At 40.1% G+C, this 19,845-nt stretch overlaps 2 protein-coding genes across 3 annotated transcripts in view; one reads left to right on the forward strand and one right to left on the reverse strand.

Annotated features, from left to right (window-relative positions):
• The window catches only part of LOC113163449 (synapsin-3), a 72,534-nt gene that overhangs the window by 22,601 nt on the left and 30,088 nt on the right, over positions 1-19,845 (reverse strand). The gene's annotated exons all lie outside the window — the stretch shown is intronic.
• On the forward strand, positions 4,258-19,844 carry LOC113163450 (metalloproteinase inhibitor 3). Its single transcript, XM_026362080.1, has 5 exons — positions 4,258-4,600; positions 12,741-12,823; positions 14,345-14,456; positions 15,986-16,107; positions 17,407-19,844. Exons 1-5 carry the CDS (start codon positions 4,471-4,473, stop codon positions 17,602-17,604), a joined length of 645 nt encoding a protein of 214 aa, XP_026217865.1. The 5' UTR covers positions 4,258-4,470; the 3' UTR covers positions 17,605-19,844.

Consider the following 19,845-nt stretch of genomic DNA (forward strand, 5'->3'; position numbering starts at 1 on the left):
CTGATATCTAGGGTTTAAATTAGGGTTGGTGAGGATTATGTTTTTATGCTGAATTTATAGTACACAAAACCGAGTACCACTTCAAATTCTTTACTGAAGTTGATTAATGTACTCTAAACAACAAGTAATTGATTTCCTTCTTTTCAGCCTGTATTTTGTGACTATAGAGACTTTGTATTTTTTTGTATTAACAGATTTTTTTGGTGACATGATGCCAGTTAAACATGTTAATATAGCATAAATAAGCAACAGCATGAATTGTGAGTTGTTTTTTCTCACCTCCTGATGAAAGTCAGTCTGATATTCACACCCCTTTAACCTTTATGTTTGTTCTACAACCATTATTGAAGTTTTCCCACGGTGTTTAGTAGCTACTTGCTGACATAATGTTTCTTTCTGTCATTTGATAGAATGGGTGTCACTGTCAAAACATCACTTTGGTGTTAACTTTTATGTTCGTATTCATAAAAATGTCACAGGCTGTTGCTAAGGGGAGCAGTTTTACAGGAGAAAAGTGTTATACGACACACCATTTTTTTTACTGTGCTCAGCATCAGACCAGTTTAGGCATTCCCTCAACCTTAAGGAATTCCTCACAGCTATTTCCATGCCGTCATGTGCCCATTTTTATGGTCAGGCCTGGTGTCTCATTGTCTCATGCTGTAATGCAACATAGTCATTTTGTGGGGTTTCCTGACCGCGCACCCTCCAAATATGTACAGTAGAGTATGGCGGGGGACCCTGCGTCTGAGCAGCGAGCACTGTGGTTGCATTTGGCTCGCTTGAGTAGGAAGTTACTGACCGTCCATCATATTTTATTGTGTGGAGAGTCCCACTGTGAGCAGCATCATGGGTCAAGGCCATGTTTGTGTTTCCTTCTCTGATGTCTTAACTATACATCAGATGACAGATGTGCTGGAGATGGAAACTATGGCCTCTGTTAAAATGTCTGGACGGACTGAACAGCTACCTAAAGCACCACTTGGCTTTAATATCCCTTCTTCTTATACAACGGGGAGGGTACAGACAAGAACAACTGATAAACTAATTCTAAGTGTACTGACAGCTTTGAACTTTGAGTTTATATCCAACAATTTCTTCCACATATCTAAAGTAAACAGGCCCAAGAGCAACACCACTGGAGGTCAATGTGACCTGTGTTCTGTACATACAGTGGCTTCAGAAAGGTTTCAGACTCCACTTCGCCAGTCATTTTCTATTCTGTATTATTGGCAATATATACTGTATTGCTAACGAATCCCATTCAGAGACTAATACCAACAAACAATTGCATCTACTAACCACCTAATGTCAATAAGCCCTGATTCTCATTTAGCTTATTCATCTGTGCTATAGAGCTCCACTGTCATCCTACAACTTTTAAAAGCCACTAGGAGGCACACCACTGCACTGGGCCACATTCTTAATGAGAAGGAGAAATGTATTGGTATAAAAAAAAAGACCTTTAAGAGCCATCCCTTATCATAGGAAGGTCAAGAGCTAACTGATTGTTGTTGATTGAACTGTGTTTTAAATTGAGCTCTGTGGCATAGACAATTACTATTATAAGCTTTATATCTTAATGCTCTGATCATCATCATATTATATAATTCACACTGAACTACAGGTGTTTCCTTTCTGTTGCTCTTGCCACCCAAGAAGATGGAAAGAGATCCACAGCCAACCTACAAGATCCCAAATCCTCCTCACATTTTGAAAGAGCAGGTCAACGTTCTGTGTAACTCGGAAACATCCAATTATTATTTTCCTCCTGTGACACATGTCCACTATGCATTCTCCTCACCGCTCAGAGCTGGGTTGCCTGTCCCACTTAACTGGAACGAGATGTGGGCTGTGCAACAGGGCCGAGTGAGTCAGGGCTGGACTCTCTCCCTCGGTGACCGTCGCTCCCGGCTGTGCTATCTTTTCAAGTTTCGCCTCTTCCTCTGTCTCTTTAGTGGCTTGTCAGTCGGATGAAAGGTATTTCCTCTGAGCCAGTGCTCTGTTCTCTTTTGTCAACTCAGAACCACACCAGCCAAGACCTCTGCTACACAATGCTGTTCCCTGATCCCCTGGCGACTGACCAACATCAAAACAGGCCTTTTTCTATAATTGGACTTTTTCAAATAAATCCACTTTGCTCTGCATTATGCTTACAGTATGTTGGTTGCATCACTTTCTTGGTGGCCCTGACTTGTTGTTTTTTCAGTTGTGTGGATCAAGTTGTAGTGACAAGATGTGAGAGGCACACATAACCAGAAAGTCGTCTGTTTTTATCTTGTTCCATTTCCCACTGTACAATTGAAGTAGACTATACAGTTTTGTATCTAAGAGCATTTTAACCTTGTAACATAGTGGAAGGCCTCATCTACCTTATTAGGTTTGTTTTCAGCTCTTGGCCTTTTTTGACATATTATAGGAGTGTACGACTGTTTAACCTCTTTATGTATGAATAAAGTCATATTTAATATTGCCCACGTGAATCATTTTTTTCCTCACCCTCCCCTGTGACTTCCCATGGGTCTGACTTCACCTCTTTTGGGCATACGAAATGTAAATCTACCTGTTACACATTCCAATCCACTGTCTAACTAAGGAATGTCACAATCTGTCGGTTCAGACTTCAGCTTCGGGGCTGAAATAACATGTCACCAGTCATTTTCAATGGTTAACTACAGCAAAGCAGCTGATGCGTTTCCAGTAATTTCTGTTTCTGTTGGAAGCGTCCAATGTGCTCTGGACCCTCTGATCACGCCACACCTCTGATAAAACATAACTTGACTACAATGATGAATTTCCACAAAAATGTGTTAATGTATTATTCTGTGTCTGACCGCACGGGTGAGCAAACACAAGCTTATTTTCCAGTTTTCTTAACTTCAGCATTAACAGAAAAGCAGTCACCTTTTCCAGCTGCTGTGACATTCAGCTCACTTTTAAAACATAGAATTGAATCCCAATTTTAATGGGATGATAAGCAGCAAATAAAATGGCAGTGAGGGCCCTTTAAACTGAGATAACTGTTAATGAAGGCACATTAAGGGTCAGAGTTCCCCGACGTGATTATGTCTGGGTTAGTTATACAACTGTGAGCGGCAGCAACTCTTAACATAGCTCCGTCAGTCCCTGCAGATAAGCCTCTGCAGAGATAAGACAGCTCCAGTTAGGTTCATGAGCACAATGAGGAAGGAGAGAATTGGCTCATTTGACCAAATGAGGCCATATAAGCAGCCACAGGTACAGCAATGAAATGTTTCTACTGTAGATTCAGTGATTCAACAGGTACAAAGAAGACATCATAAAAGTTCAATTAATCTAGAGACTGAAATTGCCCTCACATACTGTATATTGTTTCTTAGGTTTGGAAATGTACAGTCATCTCAATGCCTCAGATTTCTGCTGTGGGCCGGAGGAATCTGGCAACATCCTGTATTCAATGTAGTGTAAGTATTACTAATTAAGGGGGCGTCGGGGGTGTGCTGTGTGCAGGATGACTAAGTGAGACTCATGGGTGAGAAGTGAGCAAAAAGAAAATGTTTTCAGCCGAATAAAAAAAAAAAAAAACAAAGCATTCCATCTTTGGTATTAGTTTGTTCAGAAGTAAGACTTGTTTACAAAGTTGAATATTTCAGTTGAATCTGCACAAGATGCGTCAACATGATCAACAATCAATTAGAAATGTTGATATTCGATTAATTGTTTAAGTCACTGATTAATCAGAAATGCCATCACTTCTGCTTCTTGACTGTTGTGTATATGACTCATTTCATCATTAAGATTTATTTTTCATTTTTAATATTTGTCCGCATATGCATGTAATTTATAATAAATAATTTAACATCTATATTATAGGCTACTCTACAGTATGGTGATAATTACAATAACATACCTACAAATATTTTTTTAGCCAACCTTAATATATATTTTACCATAGGTTTGCAGCAGCACAGTACATTTTAAACTATTCTAACATCCAGTTTTCTGTCATCTCTTACAGTCACTTTTTTTTTTTTCGTGTCTGTCTACAAAAGTAAGAGCAAACATATCTGTCTAATCTTGCACGTTTATCTGTGGTCCTGTATGTGTTAGGAAAAATATGAAAATTAAGCAGGGTAGCGTTACGGAAAGTTGGATGCCTGTGATTCAGCATGTCATTACGCTCATTGGCTGCTGCGCACACACGCTCTGCAGAGGTGGAGAGGGGCGTGTACGTCTCTCCGGCGCGCTATATGTACAACTGTGCGCCTGTCCTGGATCAGGGGCAGCTCTGAAGCGAAGCGAGAAACAACAGCGACGACAACCAGAGCAGAGGCTTGGACGTTATACACAGAGCTGACTATTACTACTACTACTACTACTACTACTATTACTACTACTGCTGCTGCAGCCAGCGCGCAGTGAACGGAGCGGATCCACTGGGGACTCCATACAGTTTATTTCCATTAGAGAGGAGTGAGAAAGTTTGGAGAAATGCAGTCAGTGTACCAGCACCTGATCAGCCTGCTGTTTCTCTTCAGCAGCCTGCACGTTAACCAGCTGACGGAGGGCTGTTCGTGCGCTCTTACGCACCCGCAAGACGCTTTCTGCAACTCTGAGATAGGTGAGTAGCGGACTACATCGACCCCCTTTCTGCTGTCAATGAGCGTGTTTTCATCTTAAGCACCCATATGTCGAGTTGCGGCACAAGTGCTGCCTGTCAGTCAGGAGAGAGGACTGACCTGGGACCACTTCTCTTGGTGCAGTGTAACCACGTAATGTCTTATTATAGGTAAATAAGTTACAATCAAGCTCTGTGGGGACTTTTTCTTTGTACTGCCCTTTACTTTCACTCTTATTTTTTGCACCAAAACTACTATTTGTGCTTATGTCAATTTTAGAATACTGTTATAATGGATTACTGTTCTCCCCAGCATTATATTTCTACTATTAAATGAAACTGCAAACTGTATTGGAAGCCTGTAGTTTTTGGTCACTACGCTTATTTAGGTCATGACTGTTAAATGTCTACAATTATTTATTCCTCAAATGACTCAAATTGATGAAGTAGTTTAGGAACCACCTGTGTATTAGTTTCACTGCCCAGTTCAGGTTACAACCACTTTAAATCTGAAGTCTAGGTTCAGTGCCGTTGCAGTTTTTGTAGCAATAGTGCACTAACAGGTTTCACAAATCGAAGAAACTCTTCACTTCCACAGCCACTCTGACCTCTGATTTTCTTTACCTATTCTTGGCTTAATGACCCTACAGCATCATGGTAAAATACTAAGGATTTCTGGGGATTGTTGATTATCATTGACATTATTATGGACTTGCAATAATTTTTGGTCTGGCAGAGCATTTGTGTACCTAAAAATGTGTGTTATCGCACATCTGGGCTGTTTTTGAGGCTAGAAGCTGAGCTCTGAGTGGTGTGAAACACTGTAGATGTTCTAAATCATTCTTGTGCTTCTGCACACTGTTATTTGTCTGTCAGCCAGCCACCCAGTTGTAACTCATACATGCCTGGCCACTGGATCACACGTAGCGGGGCAGTGGGGTTTAAGTTTGTTTTACTGCCTGGTGATGCTTTTTCTGCCTCTCAGAATAATGTGATCTGTCTTACCCTGAAACACCAGTCAAATCTGATATCTGCCTTTAGATAAGATTAGTGAAGACCTTAGGATTTTTTTTAATTTTTGATCTGCTCTGTAAGGACTGTGTGATGTCGGGTAAAGAGTTGCACGAGTTTTGGAGGTAAAAATTTTCAGCTGGGACTTAATGATTGATTTCTTGCATGGAGGAGAGATTGTGTGGGGTAACAGCATTGCAACACACACATAATGCACACGTACAATATGGGTTTGAAAAGGCAGCGACTAACAGCATTATTGAGAACAGCCGATAATTTGCTTTAAATAATCCTTTGACTCCAAAATCATGGGGCTCTCTAACACCCTCACACATAATTAAACATTAATCACTCTGTCTAAACTGAGCACAAACACACACAACGCACATATGCACACACTGCGGCCATGTGTTCGCCCATGTGTTCGCCCTCTTGCCTAGTGTCGATCAACACGCTACAAGGGAAGTCCCAGTTTCTGCTGCAACGCCCCTACACACTCCTAGGTATGCTAAAAGACGGTGCACTTGCGACTAGTGACCAGTAGAGGCTGATAGCGATTATAGATTCATGATGCTTTTGAAGTACAGTTAAATGAAATAAATGTTTTTCCTGTTAAAGAAATCTACAAAACAAATATTTTTGATAGTATTATGTTCAAATGTAATTCCTTATCATTTTCAGATGCCATCAAATCCTTACAACAATAGACATTTGGAGAAATACCCTTCCTGCTTACTAATGTAGCTAGAAATGAGGTAGACTAGCTATCTTGTGTTTCCTCTGCTCCAAGCCGTTATGCAAACCTAACCGACTTCTGACTGTAGCTTCAAATTTATTCTAATTTGTTAGCATACAGGCACGACAGAGATCTCTAATAATCAGCAAGAGATTACATACTGTGTGTGCATTTACCAAAAGGTAAAATTATTCCTTTAAATATGACTCGTACTTCATGAAAAGTTGAAAACACAAACCCATAACATGAGGTTGGAATATTCTTTGCTTCATTAAATGAATATTTAATAATCTTACCCTTGCAAACAGTCTCCAGTGATGTTTGAATGATATTACTGCTTATGAGCCGGCTTTACTTTGCTATGAAAGGAACACAACATTCCTTCATATCGCCTAAGTCCACACCAAATCTAACAATCTGGCATAAATTCTATGTTTTTGACATTGCTTCGTTTAGTTCCGACTGCGAGGCAGAGAGTCACAGTAATTCTTTCATGAATCCTCAGTAGTCTTACAGTAGAGGTGAACCAGGTAGACCTAAAATATATTGAGTGACTTTTCCCAAAATGGCCACTTGCTGGCTCTTAGTAAACTCTGTTCAACAGGCCTGTGAGTCCATCTTCAGCCAAGTGACCTGGTTGGACCAAATCAAAATGCCGTTTGGACAAACACTCACTTGATGCTTTTGACAGTCGTTCAGATCTTCTGATAGCTCATCGTGTTGGCACCCGCTGAGCCTTGCAAGTGTAGAATCTGGGACTGACTTCAATGGGAGCAGTGATCAGTTGTGAGCCACATAAATCCTATTTCCAGCGCCCCGGCTTAGCTTGAGGTGTGCTTTGAATGCTTGCTTCCCACTTATATCTCAGAAACACAGCAATTTGATGCAGAGCACAAACAGCAGCAAGTAACATTTCTTCAATCTAGGTCCGATTTAGTCATGTTTGATATTAAGTCAAGGTTGAGATAGTCAAGAATTGTGTATTGTACCTCTACTGTTCAAAGTGGAATTGGCAGCAGACTTTAAAGATTTACATAGAAAACCTGAATGGTTTTATATTGTCCAGCCTTACGCAATGCTATCATGTATAAATACATATTCTATCCCAGGTCTCCACGTTGATAATAAACCTCACATGTTAAAAGGTGTTACAAATATACTAAAACAAAGATCTCATCTGTGGTATCACAGGGATAAGACAAACAAATGGATTTGAAATTCAATTTCTACTTTTATGACCTACATCAACCTACACTTCTGCAGCCTAGATAAAACATGAAGATGTGGAAAACAAAAAAGTATGGGGTTAAAACGCTAATGCAGCGAGGGAGAAACCCTGTAATTCTCACCGTCTACATCAAAGGCGTCAGGCCTGATTCTTCCCAATTTAAGACCCGTAGTCGAGTTCAAAGCGTTTTGCTCTTGTTTTTTTGGCTCTGACCTGTAATCACTTGCAGGAACTCCACTGAATGAATCACAATTAGGTTAAAGGGTTGGAAATTGGGTTGTTGGAGACTGTCTTTCTCTCTGACAAATTTAACATGAAATACTTAAGTGCATGAAGGTGCTCTGAGAACAGATGGTTGTAGTTTCTGGTTAAGTTTCTACTGTTGGGCTTTCCTTTCATTTTGACGATGTATGTTAAAGATACCTGCATACTTACTTATAAAATGTCATTTCTGTGGGTTGTATTGATAAAACTATAAGTCATCATCAGCTTTAATCCATCCTAGCAGTTTCTGTGCTACATACCTGGGCACCAAGCAGTGACCTGGCTGCTTTGTACAGAGACATAGTTGGCTGCTGTTAGACAGTTGGGTTAAAGCAGCCCATTCACAAGGGGAAGTGAACAGCACTTGTTTTTCCAAAGTCCCCTGAAAGCAAGATTAGAGTCCTGGCAGAAAACTTTGACCCTGAGATTTAATATTGCTCCATAACAACTCTTGTTTCCCAGAGCTTCGTGTGACAGGAACATGTTTGCACCGTGAACTAGACCTGTTGCTGAGCATTTTCTTAATTTGTGTTTAGGATCAGTTTGGGATTGAGGATCAGGCCACTGAGAGAAACTGAAGCCACATTGCTGCGGGTATTTTGACCTGTATTATACAGTACACTGTTTAGAGCAACACGTGGCCTGAAGCATTGTGAAACACTCTCCTCATACCAATACATCTAGAGTGATATCATTACTCCATTTGTCAGTTTTGCTTCTTCTCCTCGTCTGCAGATCAACAGGTGACACGTGATAAACTAAGCAAAACTAGGACTGCTATTCTGAAATGCATTATGCAAGCTTGGAGCACATATCTGTAGTTGTCCCAAAAGTGTGTTAAAATACAATGAGATGCCAAAGGTTCTGGATTCCATACGAGCTTGGGAGGATTGTCCTCTAAGCCAGGCGTATCAAATCTCCAGCCTGTCCCTTCTCTGGTGACCACACAGCCGCTGCAAGGTTCACAGTTTTGAACAGGAGGCCAGCACGGGGGCGATGGACAACTGCCCAGTACACACTCATGAAAATACAATGACTAATAGAACACAAGCCAATGACTTAATCGCCTTCAGTTGCATTTATGGCAATTTACGACAACAGTAACAGCAGTAGCTGCCAAATTTTGTAGAGATTTACATTTACAGAAAAGGTACACATTATACTCCAGGCAGATATACTGTGCAGCTATAAATGCCAACTTTGTTTAATATTGTTGATACAGATGCAGTTAATGAGTGAGGGAGAAACAGCAAAGAGAGCAAGAGAAAGATATGAAAAGCAGGCAGTAACGAAGCACTGATAACATTTTGCCAGCTGACTAAAGCTTTAAGTGTTGGCTGTGGATCTCTTTTCCAGTCTACCCATAGATACCCACTAATTTGGAGACAGAGTTTGTTGTGAACCAATTTATTTTAAATACTTTGGTCTGAGCCACTAATTTTAACTTTGACAACAAGCATTTTTGAGGTCAGGTGACACGATTCTTGAATTTAAATGACTGGTTGGTTAAAGATTCCCATGCCTCATTCAGGCAGAAATAAGACATAACCTTTCTGAAATCTGGAAAAAAAATCTAAAGAATTATTGCACACTGAACTTAAAATAAAAAAAAATATAGTACTTTTGCTAAATGTTCCCACAAACAAAGCACCATAGTATCAGAAATCGTGATAAAAATGTAATTCATGCTTCACAAGCTGCCTTTGCATTTCACCAACCAGTAAGTGGACATTGCAAGCTTTATGTTCCAGCGTTTTTCCATCTGACACAAAGCTCTACAGCAGGGATTCAGTTTCAATGTTTATTTTTGAGCGTGGCAATGTGTCGTCCTGAGAATTCCTCTTCCTCCCACTCTCCTCCTCAAACTTGGACCACTTTCTGCATACTAAAAGCACCGTCACCCACCCTGTGCCTCGCTCTCTTTCTTTCCCTCACAAGCACACAAACACACAAATGAGTAACCTTATTCTTGTCATGCCTGCAGTTTGCCACATTGTACGTAGGCTGAAATAAATGTTTAACTAAATTACATGCTCACCTTAAGATTTAGCATTTGGATTCATGCTTGTGTAATCCCCTGCTTTAGGCAAGAGATACTGACTTTTTTTTGGACAGACTCTGGTTACCTCTCTTATCATAAGAAGCCTCCCACTCTTGAAAATATATGTCAGATTCTCTGCTGAAGATGAACTGTTGTGCGTCATAGCACTAGCCTGTAATTCCTCATGTTTAGCAAAGTATGAGGAAGAGAGAGTCTCTTCTATTAGAGTACAGAGTAATTTGGGAATATTTAAACTATATTAAATATTGGATTATTAAATAGGCCATGTGACCCCACCAATTTCAAAATTAAATTATTGTAATGAATCAAGCAAACTACTAAAACTGGGTTAAGAACTGTCCAATAGAAGAAGGTCATGTGGTCTGATGAGTCCAGATTTACCCTGTTCCAGAGCGATGGGGGCATTAGGGTATTAAGAGAGTTGGGTGAAGTGATGCACACATCATGTTTAGTGCCTGCTGTACAGGTCTGTGGGGGCAGTGTTATGATCTGGGGTTGCTGCAGTTGGTCAGGTCTAGCTTCAACATTATTTGTCCAAAGAATGAGGTCAGCTGACTACCTGAAAATACTGAATGACCAGGTCATTCCATCAATGGATTTTTTTCTTCCCTGATAGCACGGGGCATATGCCAAGATGACAATGCCAGGACTCATTGGGCTCTAATTGTGAAAGAGATGTTCAGGGAGTGTGACACACCATTTTTGTGGATTGGCCGGACTAACCCCCTTGAGAATCCTTGGGATGTGCTGAATAAGACTTTGTGCAGTGGCCCAACTCTCCCATCAGCAATACAAGATCATGGCGAAAAATGAATGCAAGTCTGGACGGGATACTGGGTTAAATAAACACTCAGAAGGTCGACTTTCTGATGTTAGCAGGGTCCATGCGGTTGTACATACAGTAAATATAAGTTCAGGATGGAGAGGAGGTCAAGGGGTCACTGCAGGGGAATGAGCAAGTGAGGCCCTTCATACATTCCTTGTGCACCATGATCGGCCAATTAGTGTCTGCCATCCAACAAGAGGAGTCCTATCTGAATGTACCTCAGTTGAATCAGCTGACCTGTGGGCCTTGAAACATAAACATCTGTTACTCCTGACAACTGGTTCTGAGGTCAGAGCAGAGTAGGAAACTAGGTTTCAGGGTGACACAAAATAATGGTAGCAGTGTGTTTAAGAGAAGCATAGACATCCTGTTATATCCACATTCCTCGGTAATTGTGCCCCGGTTCCTCTGGAAATGTCAGACAGTATTTAGGTACATTAGCAAAGGTTGATCAGGTAATAGTGCTATTAGGTTAACATTAGAAGATTTGACAGATTCATGGACCAAATGTTCTGTAGCAGGTTCCTGTGAAAGGTCAGGAAGGTGGGGGAGGCAGGAAATCCATAGAAAATGTTGATACCTACCTTTGTGTTGGTTGGCTGTTGCATTGGTTGTTCTAGAAATGTCAGTGTGTGCTCATACAGTCCTGGCAGCATGTGTGTGAGTGTTATTTCATGTGCTATTTTCCATTTTGAAGTTGTATAGATCAGTTTTCAATTCAATTTAGAATTTTTTGAATGATACAAATAAAATATAAATATTTTAAGTTCTGCAGTGACACCACATGAGTTATTATGTATTTCATTTTTGGTCATGCTAACAGTGTAACTACATGTCCACCCACCATTTTGGTCTTATCTAATTTGTCTCAACAACTATTGAATAGACCATTTAAAGTTATCCATGGTCCCCAGAGAATGATTCTTTATGGCTTCCGACCATTTAGCATTATCATCAGTTTAACTCTTCTCTTTCTTTTACAAACAAGCAAGAAACAACATTTAACTAAAATTGTGACCATGTATTTGTACTTAATTTGGATTCATGTCCAAAATAATTTTGTGGTCACTTTTGGGTGGTCGTGCTGTAACTGCTTCCTGCATGCGTTTTATTGTTATGCAAATAAACACCACACAGAAGATGCCACATGCCTCATTTCTTTCTCCAGTCCAAAAGAATGAAAGGCTTCTAATTTTTTTCCTTTCTGGGGTATGTGAGCCCCTAAAGAATGTGGGAAGGAAATTCCACTGGGAGAAGATAACAAACATGGCCAGTGTTAGTTGTGTCTGTGGCTTGGCGGCTGTGGGCAGCAGGTGAACTTCACAGAAGACTGGCCGCATATGCAGGGCCCGCAGATCTGGTTAGACTCTATTCACTGGCTCAAATGATCACTCATACTTCCCGTTCCTAGCCTTCTACAATAAGCCCCCTTACTCCAGCATGAGTGAAAGCAAACAAATCAAAGTCACCACAAAGCGTTTTCACCTTGCCAACATTTACATGAGGGTCCTGCTCACAGATAAGATCTTTCTGAAGCATTTATCCCAATATAGCAAGAAGCCTCTTAAAATGAAAGAGATGTGCACTATAGCTATAGTATTTTTTTTAGAAATGGCTAACTTCATTGTCACATGTTGCTCATTCTGATATGAATAACAGATCTATAAAATCTAAATCAAGGCACAGATGTCACCTGTCATCTAAAAAATCATAAACACCAGCAGTGAGAATGAAGCCTTATGAAGAAGGCCTCTAATTTCTGTATCCAACTCAAACTTCCCTGCAGTGTTTTTCATTGGCCCTCCTTGGCAAACAGCAGAAATGCAGAAAATCAGTTAAATGGATTAACTGTGGTGCTAACCTGGTCCTGAAATGGTATTTATCAGGGGGTCTGCTAATGCCTTGTGCTGGTTTGATGGATTGGAGAGGAAAGCTCAAAGTTGGATGGTAAATGAATGTGACAGTTTGTTTTGATCATTTCAGAGTGGTTGACCAGTCTGTCTCTTCTCTTCACAGTGATTCGTGCTAAAGTGGTGGGCAAGAAGCTCCTGAGAGATGGCCCTTTTGGAACAATGCGCTACACAGTCAAGCAAATGAAGGTAAGCGTGTTAATCGTTTGCTGCTGAAAAACACACCACTCACTTTCAGCTGTGAAAGGAAATGTAGGATGTTTTGAGAAACACATTTATTACCTTTCTTGTTAAAAAAAGTATATGAGATTATTAATACTCCTAATTATAATTACTGCTATCAATAAAGCTACCACATAATAATAAGAAAAACCCCAATAACACATGTAGAGGTCACAAATTAACAAATCAATCTACACAAAAAAAATTATACCTCATCAGTTAGTTGTTTTGAGGAGTTAATAGAAGCACACTCTGGCTCTAGCTAACTTAGATTGGAAGCTGGAGAAACAGCAAGCCTGCTAATGCCAATGAAGATTAACAATTAACATATGTCATAAAACCTTTACCTTTAAGTCTTTAACACACCTCCATTGACTGATAAAGTGTATTAGTTATTGCTGTTAAAGGTTTAATGTTTTGTGACTGGGATGCCATGTTCTGTTTATTCTCTAAACAGGAAGCAGTACAGAAACACTAATTATATAATCAGAATTAGAAGCAATACTTAGTCTCCTATTTGCAACAATAGGCTCATGAAATGTCGTACAGTGCACAAGGCACAAACTCTTAAGTTACAAGATTGTCTCTCTGCCCTCTTGGCCACTGTGTGATAGCTGCTGAAAAACTGTTCGACTTTGCCTGGAAGCCCATTCTTCACTTCCCCTATATTCTTACATAACGCTGCATATTTCAGACAGATGCTGACATCGGTCTGCTGTTCAGATAGGAGCCAGGCTGGAGGATTAGCAGGCTTACAGGCATTACAGCTCAACCAAACTCCTCACTCTGAGTGAAAACATTTCAACAGAATCAAGCACTGCATCAGTACAATTCCAGCCTGTAATAAAAGCATTAAGTGGCTCCTTGTTTGTGACACCAATTATCTCTGTAAGGATTATCCTCAGGAATTAGATGTTACATTTGCATCCCATTGGTTATTCCTGTGTATGACAGTCTACTGGTTTATATTCCAAAATAATGATTTTCCTTATGGGATGAAATCATTTGGGACAGATGGTTTTGACTTTCCCAAACATCCATATTTTCAGACTTAAGTAACAGTATGTTCTGCTTCTCTGAGACACGTCTAAACAGGGATTTCCTGTTGTTCCCAGACAAATAAATTACACTGAAGAAAACACAGTTCTCCGGGCAAAGACTGACTTCCGGTTCCACAAACCTGAGCTGAATAGAGGCAGCAGAGGTCCACAGTTTAGGAATGACCTTGCCAAACAGCTTCAAAGTAGAAGCAGATTACACAAAGTAATCATGTTATCTATGACTCAGTTTAGGCAGAGCCTAATCTTTTGCCTGAAGCAGTCCTTAAATAACGACACCCGATAAAGTCAGCACCTTGTTTTCATTGTCGATCACTTATAAATGTATTTTGAGGTTAATTAAGCAGTGCAGTACCAGAATCAGGGGTAAAATGTGTTACTTTTAAGTCTTTCAGGTTTTAATTCCATTTTTTATTCTTATGTCTCACAGATGTACAGAGGATTTGACAATGTCCAGCATGTGCAGCACATTTACACAAGTGCCTCTGAAAGTTTGTGTGGCGTCAAGTTTGACATCAACAAGTATCAGTACCTGATCACAGGTAAGTTCATGGTCTGACTTTGTCTATATACTCATGAACATCACTTTATAGGTGTATTCCACTGATTAGAATCCACTTTAATGAGACAGATGCTGAACACTTTCCTTCTCAGTGGCCTTTCGTAGTTTTGCTGGTAGCATTGTAAGTTTGTTGTTTCTGATGTTGATGTGCTCCCCTGCTCCTCTTCTCTCCAAGGACTTAATTTGTCCTGTGACACAATCCGTCCCACTATTTATAACCTTGCCACTGTGCAGGAAGGCAAAACAGGGTTTGCACTCATTTCCCTCAGCTTCTCAGACCAGAAATAGCAGAAAGCTGTTTTCTCTCTCTCACAACTTGTAATTATCAGCTAGCAGGAAGCGACTGGCGTTTTCCAGCAGAAGCATTTTATGAGTTGCTATTTCCAACAGGGGTGCAGTTTACTTTGGACCCTGCGGTGCATGGCATATATAACTGTCGCTGAGTCCCAAGCTGTAAATATTGCAACTATATGCCACAGTGCAAATGAACTAGCCTGCGTTGCCAGGCAGCCATGGCTATGTTTACCTGGCCTGAGTGTGAGTAACATCACTGATGTATTTTTCTGCTCTCAGGGCATCTATAATAAGTCCTGGTCCTCAAAACTGTATTATGAGCAATTTAAATACACCAGAGCCAGCAAAACAAGCTGCTTGAGTCTCCTTTGATCAAGTCTGAAGTGTGCCGGCCCTTATTAGTATTTTAGGAGCATATCACACACTCAACACCGTATAATAAGCCTGCGAGTGACTCCAGTAATCCCAGTGCAGGGATGCAAGACGACCTGGGGATTGGAGGGGGGGGTCAATGAAGCACATATTTGTGAGTTGTCAAATTCCCACACAGTGACAGCACAGTGAAGGAGACATATGGTGACAAATCATGATGTTCCTGAGCATTCACATGCCACTGTGATGCACCTGTCTCAGGAGTTGGTAAGCCGCAAACACTGCAGTGCTAAACATAGACGTCTGTCGACCTTTGGATATTTCAGATATAGGACTGTTGGTTTAATATGGGCTTACTGCATGAGATTGTCTTACCAAAGAAACATTTATGGTCCCCCAGTCAATGTTTTAATTTGTTCCATATCTTGGTGAATTAACAAATAACAGCGAAACCAATTATATTCCCATCAGTCTTAGCTGAACTTTGCGTTTAGTGCTTATTAGCAATTATTAGCAAACTACAATGGGGACCATGGTAAACATGCCTGATAAATGTTGGTGTGTTAGTATTTTCATTGTGAGAATATAAGAATGCTGAAATTAAAATTCATTTTTAGTATAGCCTAGCAGAGCCACTAGGATCTTGGGTTTAGACCATTAGGTCAACAACTAATGTGTTTTCTTTTCCAGTAAGATTAATAAGGTTAAAACACCTGTTTTCACCAATTTTTAACCATCCACTTTACCAGAGAGGATTCCTATATACACAATGTGCAATTAGGTTTTAGATTCAAATTGTGACTCAAAATGCTAACCAATCCCCTCCATTCTTTTCTTCCTCAGGGCGAGTGTACAATGGAAAGGTCTACACCGGACTGTGCAACTTCAGTGAGCAGTGGGAGCGCCTCTCATTGGCCCAAAAGAAAGGCATCAACCATCGGTATCAGCTGGGCTGCAACTGCAGGGTGAGTTAAAACTAGTAACCCTTTCCCCGAAAGCAAAAAAAAAAGTATGGGAAGAGAACATTATTAGGCCATTATATTGTGAAATAATCTCTCTATTGCAGTATCCACTATTATCCAACGTGCATGTCCAACAGAGACAGGAAAACAGAGAAAACAAGTTTTACCACTAGCACTGGGAGTTATTAAGTAACAACTCTGGAATTAGCTCAAGTCGTCATTCTCAGTTTTATGGGGCGCTGTGCAGCTGCTGACCTGCCTGGTAAATGTCCTACTGTACAGCACAGTCCCGAACATCTGCTAACACCATCAGCCCCTATCAGTATAAGTGGATTAGCAGAGAGACCTATTTGTTCCCAATGCGGGCAAACTTCTATAAACTGTGCTCAGTGCTGACATGGCACCAGCCTAGAGGCATCCAGAGAAGGCCATCGATAAAGGCAAGGCTTCAGTATGAGAATCAGTAAGCATAGGTTTGAAATCATTACGCCTATTAAACTCACACCACCATCCTCCACAAAACATGATTTACTGCTCCGGAAAATCGGAAGCGTGTGATAAAATTATCCTCCACAGATCATTAAAACCACTCAAACTAGGAAATTATGGTGAACATCTCTGAACCGTGGAGGACAGACTCTCTAGGTTTGAATAACAAAAACTCCCAAAGTGGGAAGTGTGCCCTCTAACTTGCTGACTGAAATTGCTTGTGCATTCACATCCAGATAAGTGCAGCTCTTTGCAGCTGCTGACTCAGATTGGCTGTCACGAAACACAGTGTTTCCGTTTTTCACCTCTCTGAGTAGTTATGGGAATCTTCCTGTTAGTTCATACTGGATATTCATCCGTGGAGTTGCTCTTTGTGTGAGCATCTGGAATAGTGACGCACAAAAGAGCCTCAGTAAAACGGAATCATTAAGGAACTGCAAAAAAAAAAATCTCCGCTTCAGGAAGACGGTTGATGGTCTTTTAACATTTCACGCGCATACGAGTTTGGTACTTATTTCAGGCGCTGTCTTTCATACCTGATTTACTAATCTGCTGCAATACATGACTGACACCACAAGCTAAAAAGCCACCATTTACCAACACCATTTACTATTTCAGCCACATTATGCTGCATAGTCACATCTTTTTTAAATGAGACATAACATGTATATGCTAATTCTACTTTTGCCTTTGCACAAACCTCTAGACTGTAGACACAGTTTTACAGTACTAAATATCACCTTTAGCTTCAACATCAGATCAGGTCATTTCCTGCTTTTTTTTTAATACAAAGTTTTGTCTTTGTCTCTGCAGATCAAATCCTGCCACCACCTGCCCTGCATGGTGACTTCAAAGAATGAGTGCCTTTGGACAGACATGCTTTCCCATTTTGGCAATTCTGGCTATCAGTCCCGGCACTATTCCTGTATCCAGCAGAAGGAGGGTTACTGCAGTTGGTACCGGGGCATGACAACCCGCGACAAAACCACAATTAATGCCACCGAACCCTAAACCCTGAACACACCTTCCCTGATACCCACTGTCTTCTCCCTGACCCCATTTGTTTTCTCCGATCACTTCTAGAGTATTACAGGACTCTTAAAGCTCACTGGCCTTGGTGACCAGCCCTTTGCAGGGGTAAAAAAAAAAGAAAAGAACAACTTCATTACAGTGCCTGTTTTGTAGCACTTCTAATAGAGAACAATACCTTTTATGTACAGAGCTCCCACTTGAACACTTTAATTTCCCCCATACAGCTGTCTCTTTGGGGTTCAGTGATGTTAAAAAGGTCACAAAGACAGACAGCTAGAATGCTAACATGTATAAGACCCTGATCAACCTTCAATGGGATATACAGAATTGAAGATCTAATCTCAAAGAAACAGTGTAACACACACAAGTATGGTGTGAATTAGTGATATGCAGTTAGCCCACTGCATACTATTGTTCTATTTTTTTGCACTGAGGCAAAATAACGTTTTCCTGTAATCCTAACAGTTATTATGTATCACATGAATTTCCGTCATTGAAAAACCGTACAGCCAGCAAAAATATAAATTTGACATATAAAGCTGTTACATTGCTGCTACTGAACTATACCATGCAGTGCTGCACATCGGCAACAAAGCGCACAGCCAGTAAACATATCCAGAGCATAGACTTATAGTGCCAACGTGCAAGATATGATCCCTGACAATTATCCATCCTATTTAGGCTTCATAACACTTTTTGGAAATGGTATTTTTTCACAGTGAAGTATGAAATGATTATGTTCACAGTTTCTACTGTAACATGTGTCTTCATGGATGATAGTAGCTCTGCTTCCCTGAGTGTTGCAGTGTAACTTATTTAGTTACATCACAAAGAGCACCCTTTCAGTTGAGCACTGAGAAATGCTATAAATGTCTGTTACAGTGCCAACGCAAGGAAGAGTTCTTTTCTTGCAGAGATGGTGATACTTTATTTTTTGCTGTATATAACATAAGCTACAGAAATCAACTCAGCTGAAACCTCTGTAATACATTTATTTATATGTTTAATGGATCACACAGTACATGTGCTATATGTACAAAAAAAAAAAAAGAAAAGAAAAAATATAACAGGCTAAAACGACATTACGACGCAGTCTGTGCAACTGTCCAGAATGAAGGACCACTATCTGCAAGTTAAATTTTATGGTACGTTTTTTTTAATGTTTGATCATAGTTCCCCTGACTGGTACCCTTCACCAGTACAGTACAGATATAGTTCAGTATATTCAGAGGTTTCAGACAATGAGATATTTTATAAGTGTATATTCAGTCTTTTTGTATTTAACTATTTGAAATGGATATAAATTCATTCTTCTTCACCTGTTCCCATATGGGGAGGGGAGGGTCATATTTTTCCTAGTGCTGTACCTTCAGTCCATTCCATAAACAGACACAGATTTGCCTCAAAGGGAGTAACAGCCCCTTCATCGGAAATGTTAAATGAATGTTGCATTGCTATCCTAGTTTCTTTTAAACAGTGGCTCAACATTTTGGGGAAACATGCTGATTTGCTTTACTACTGAGAGTAGATGAGAAGACTGATCCCACTTTCATGTCTGTATGCTACATTAAATATGAAGCTATGACTATCGGCTTAGCTTACAGAAGATAAGAAACAGCTTAGCTAGTGCAGCAATCATTATTGGTTTGATCAATAATTGCTGCACTTTTTAGCAGTGTGACAGAACCAAGCGAGATGTTGGTTCATTTCCAGGCCTTATGCTATGATAATGGTATCAATCTTCTCATATACCTCCTGAGAAGAAAGCAAGTTCCCTTAATGTCTTTAAATGTATGGACCTCCATTCCAAAACAACAGTTATTCAGTGTTAAAGTTATGTATCTATTATTATTATTTTACAACTAAAGAACTGAATAATAATATCTTGCTCATGCTTTCATTAGACTATGATCATTTTATTTTAAGAGTTAGTTACTTAATATAGACTGTTCCTCCCTCTGTGGCATTTCTTTGTCACTATTTCTGTGGATAATGTTTGTGTGAATTTATTGTCTGCGTAACACAGAAAAACTTGGTCAAGTGTGATCCTTAAAAAAAGGATCAAAAATATTCAATCAAAGGAAGCTGTGGACAGTCTGTGTGTGAACACTGATTCCTGAAGTGTGGGTGGGGGGCTGATTCCTTGTAGGGGTTATAGAAATGTTTGACTTAATTTCTGTGTTTTATATTTTTATAATAAAGATTTAATGAAAAACTCAC

Source organism: Anabas testudineus, chromosome 23 (assembly GCF_900324465.2).
Source record: "Anabas testudineus chromosome 23, fAnaTes1.2, whole genome shotgun sequence".
NCBI classification, from domain to species: Eukaryota; Metazoa; Chordata; class Actinopteri; order Anabantiformes; family Anabantidae; genus Anabas; species Anabas testudineus.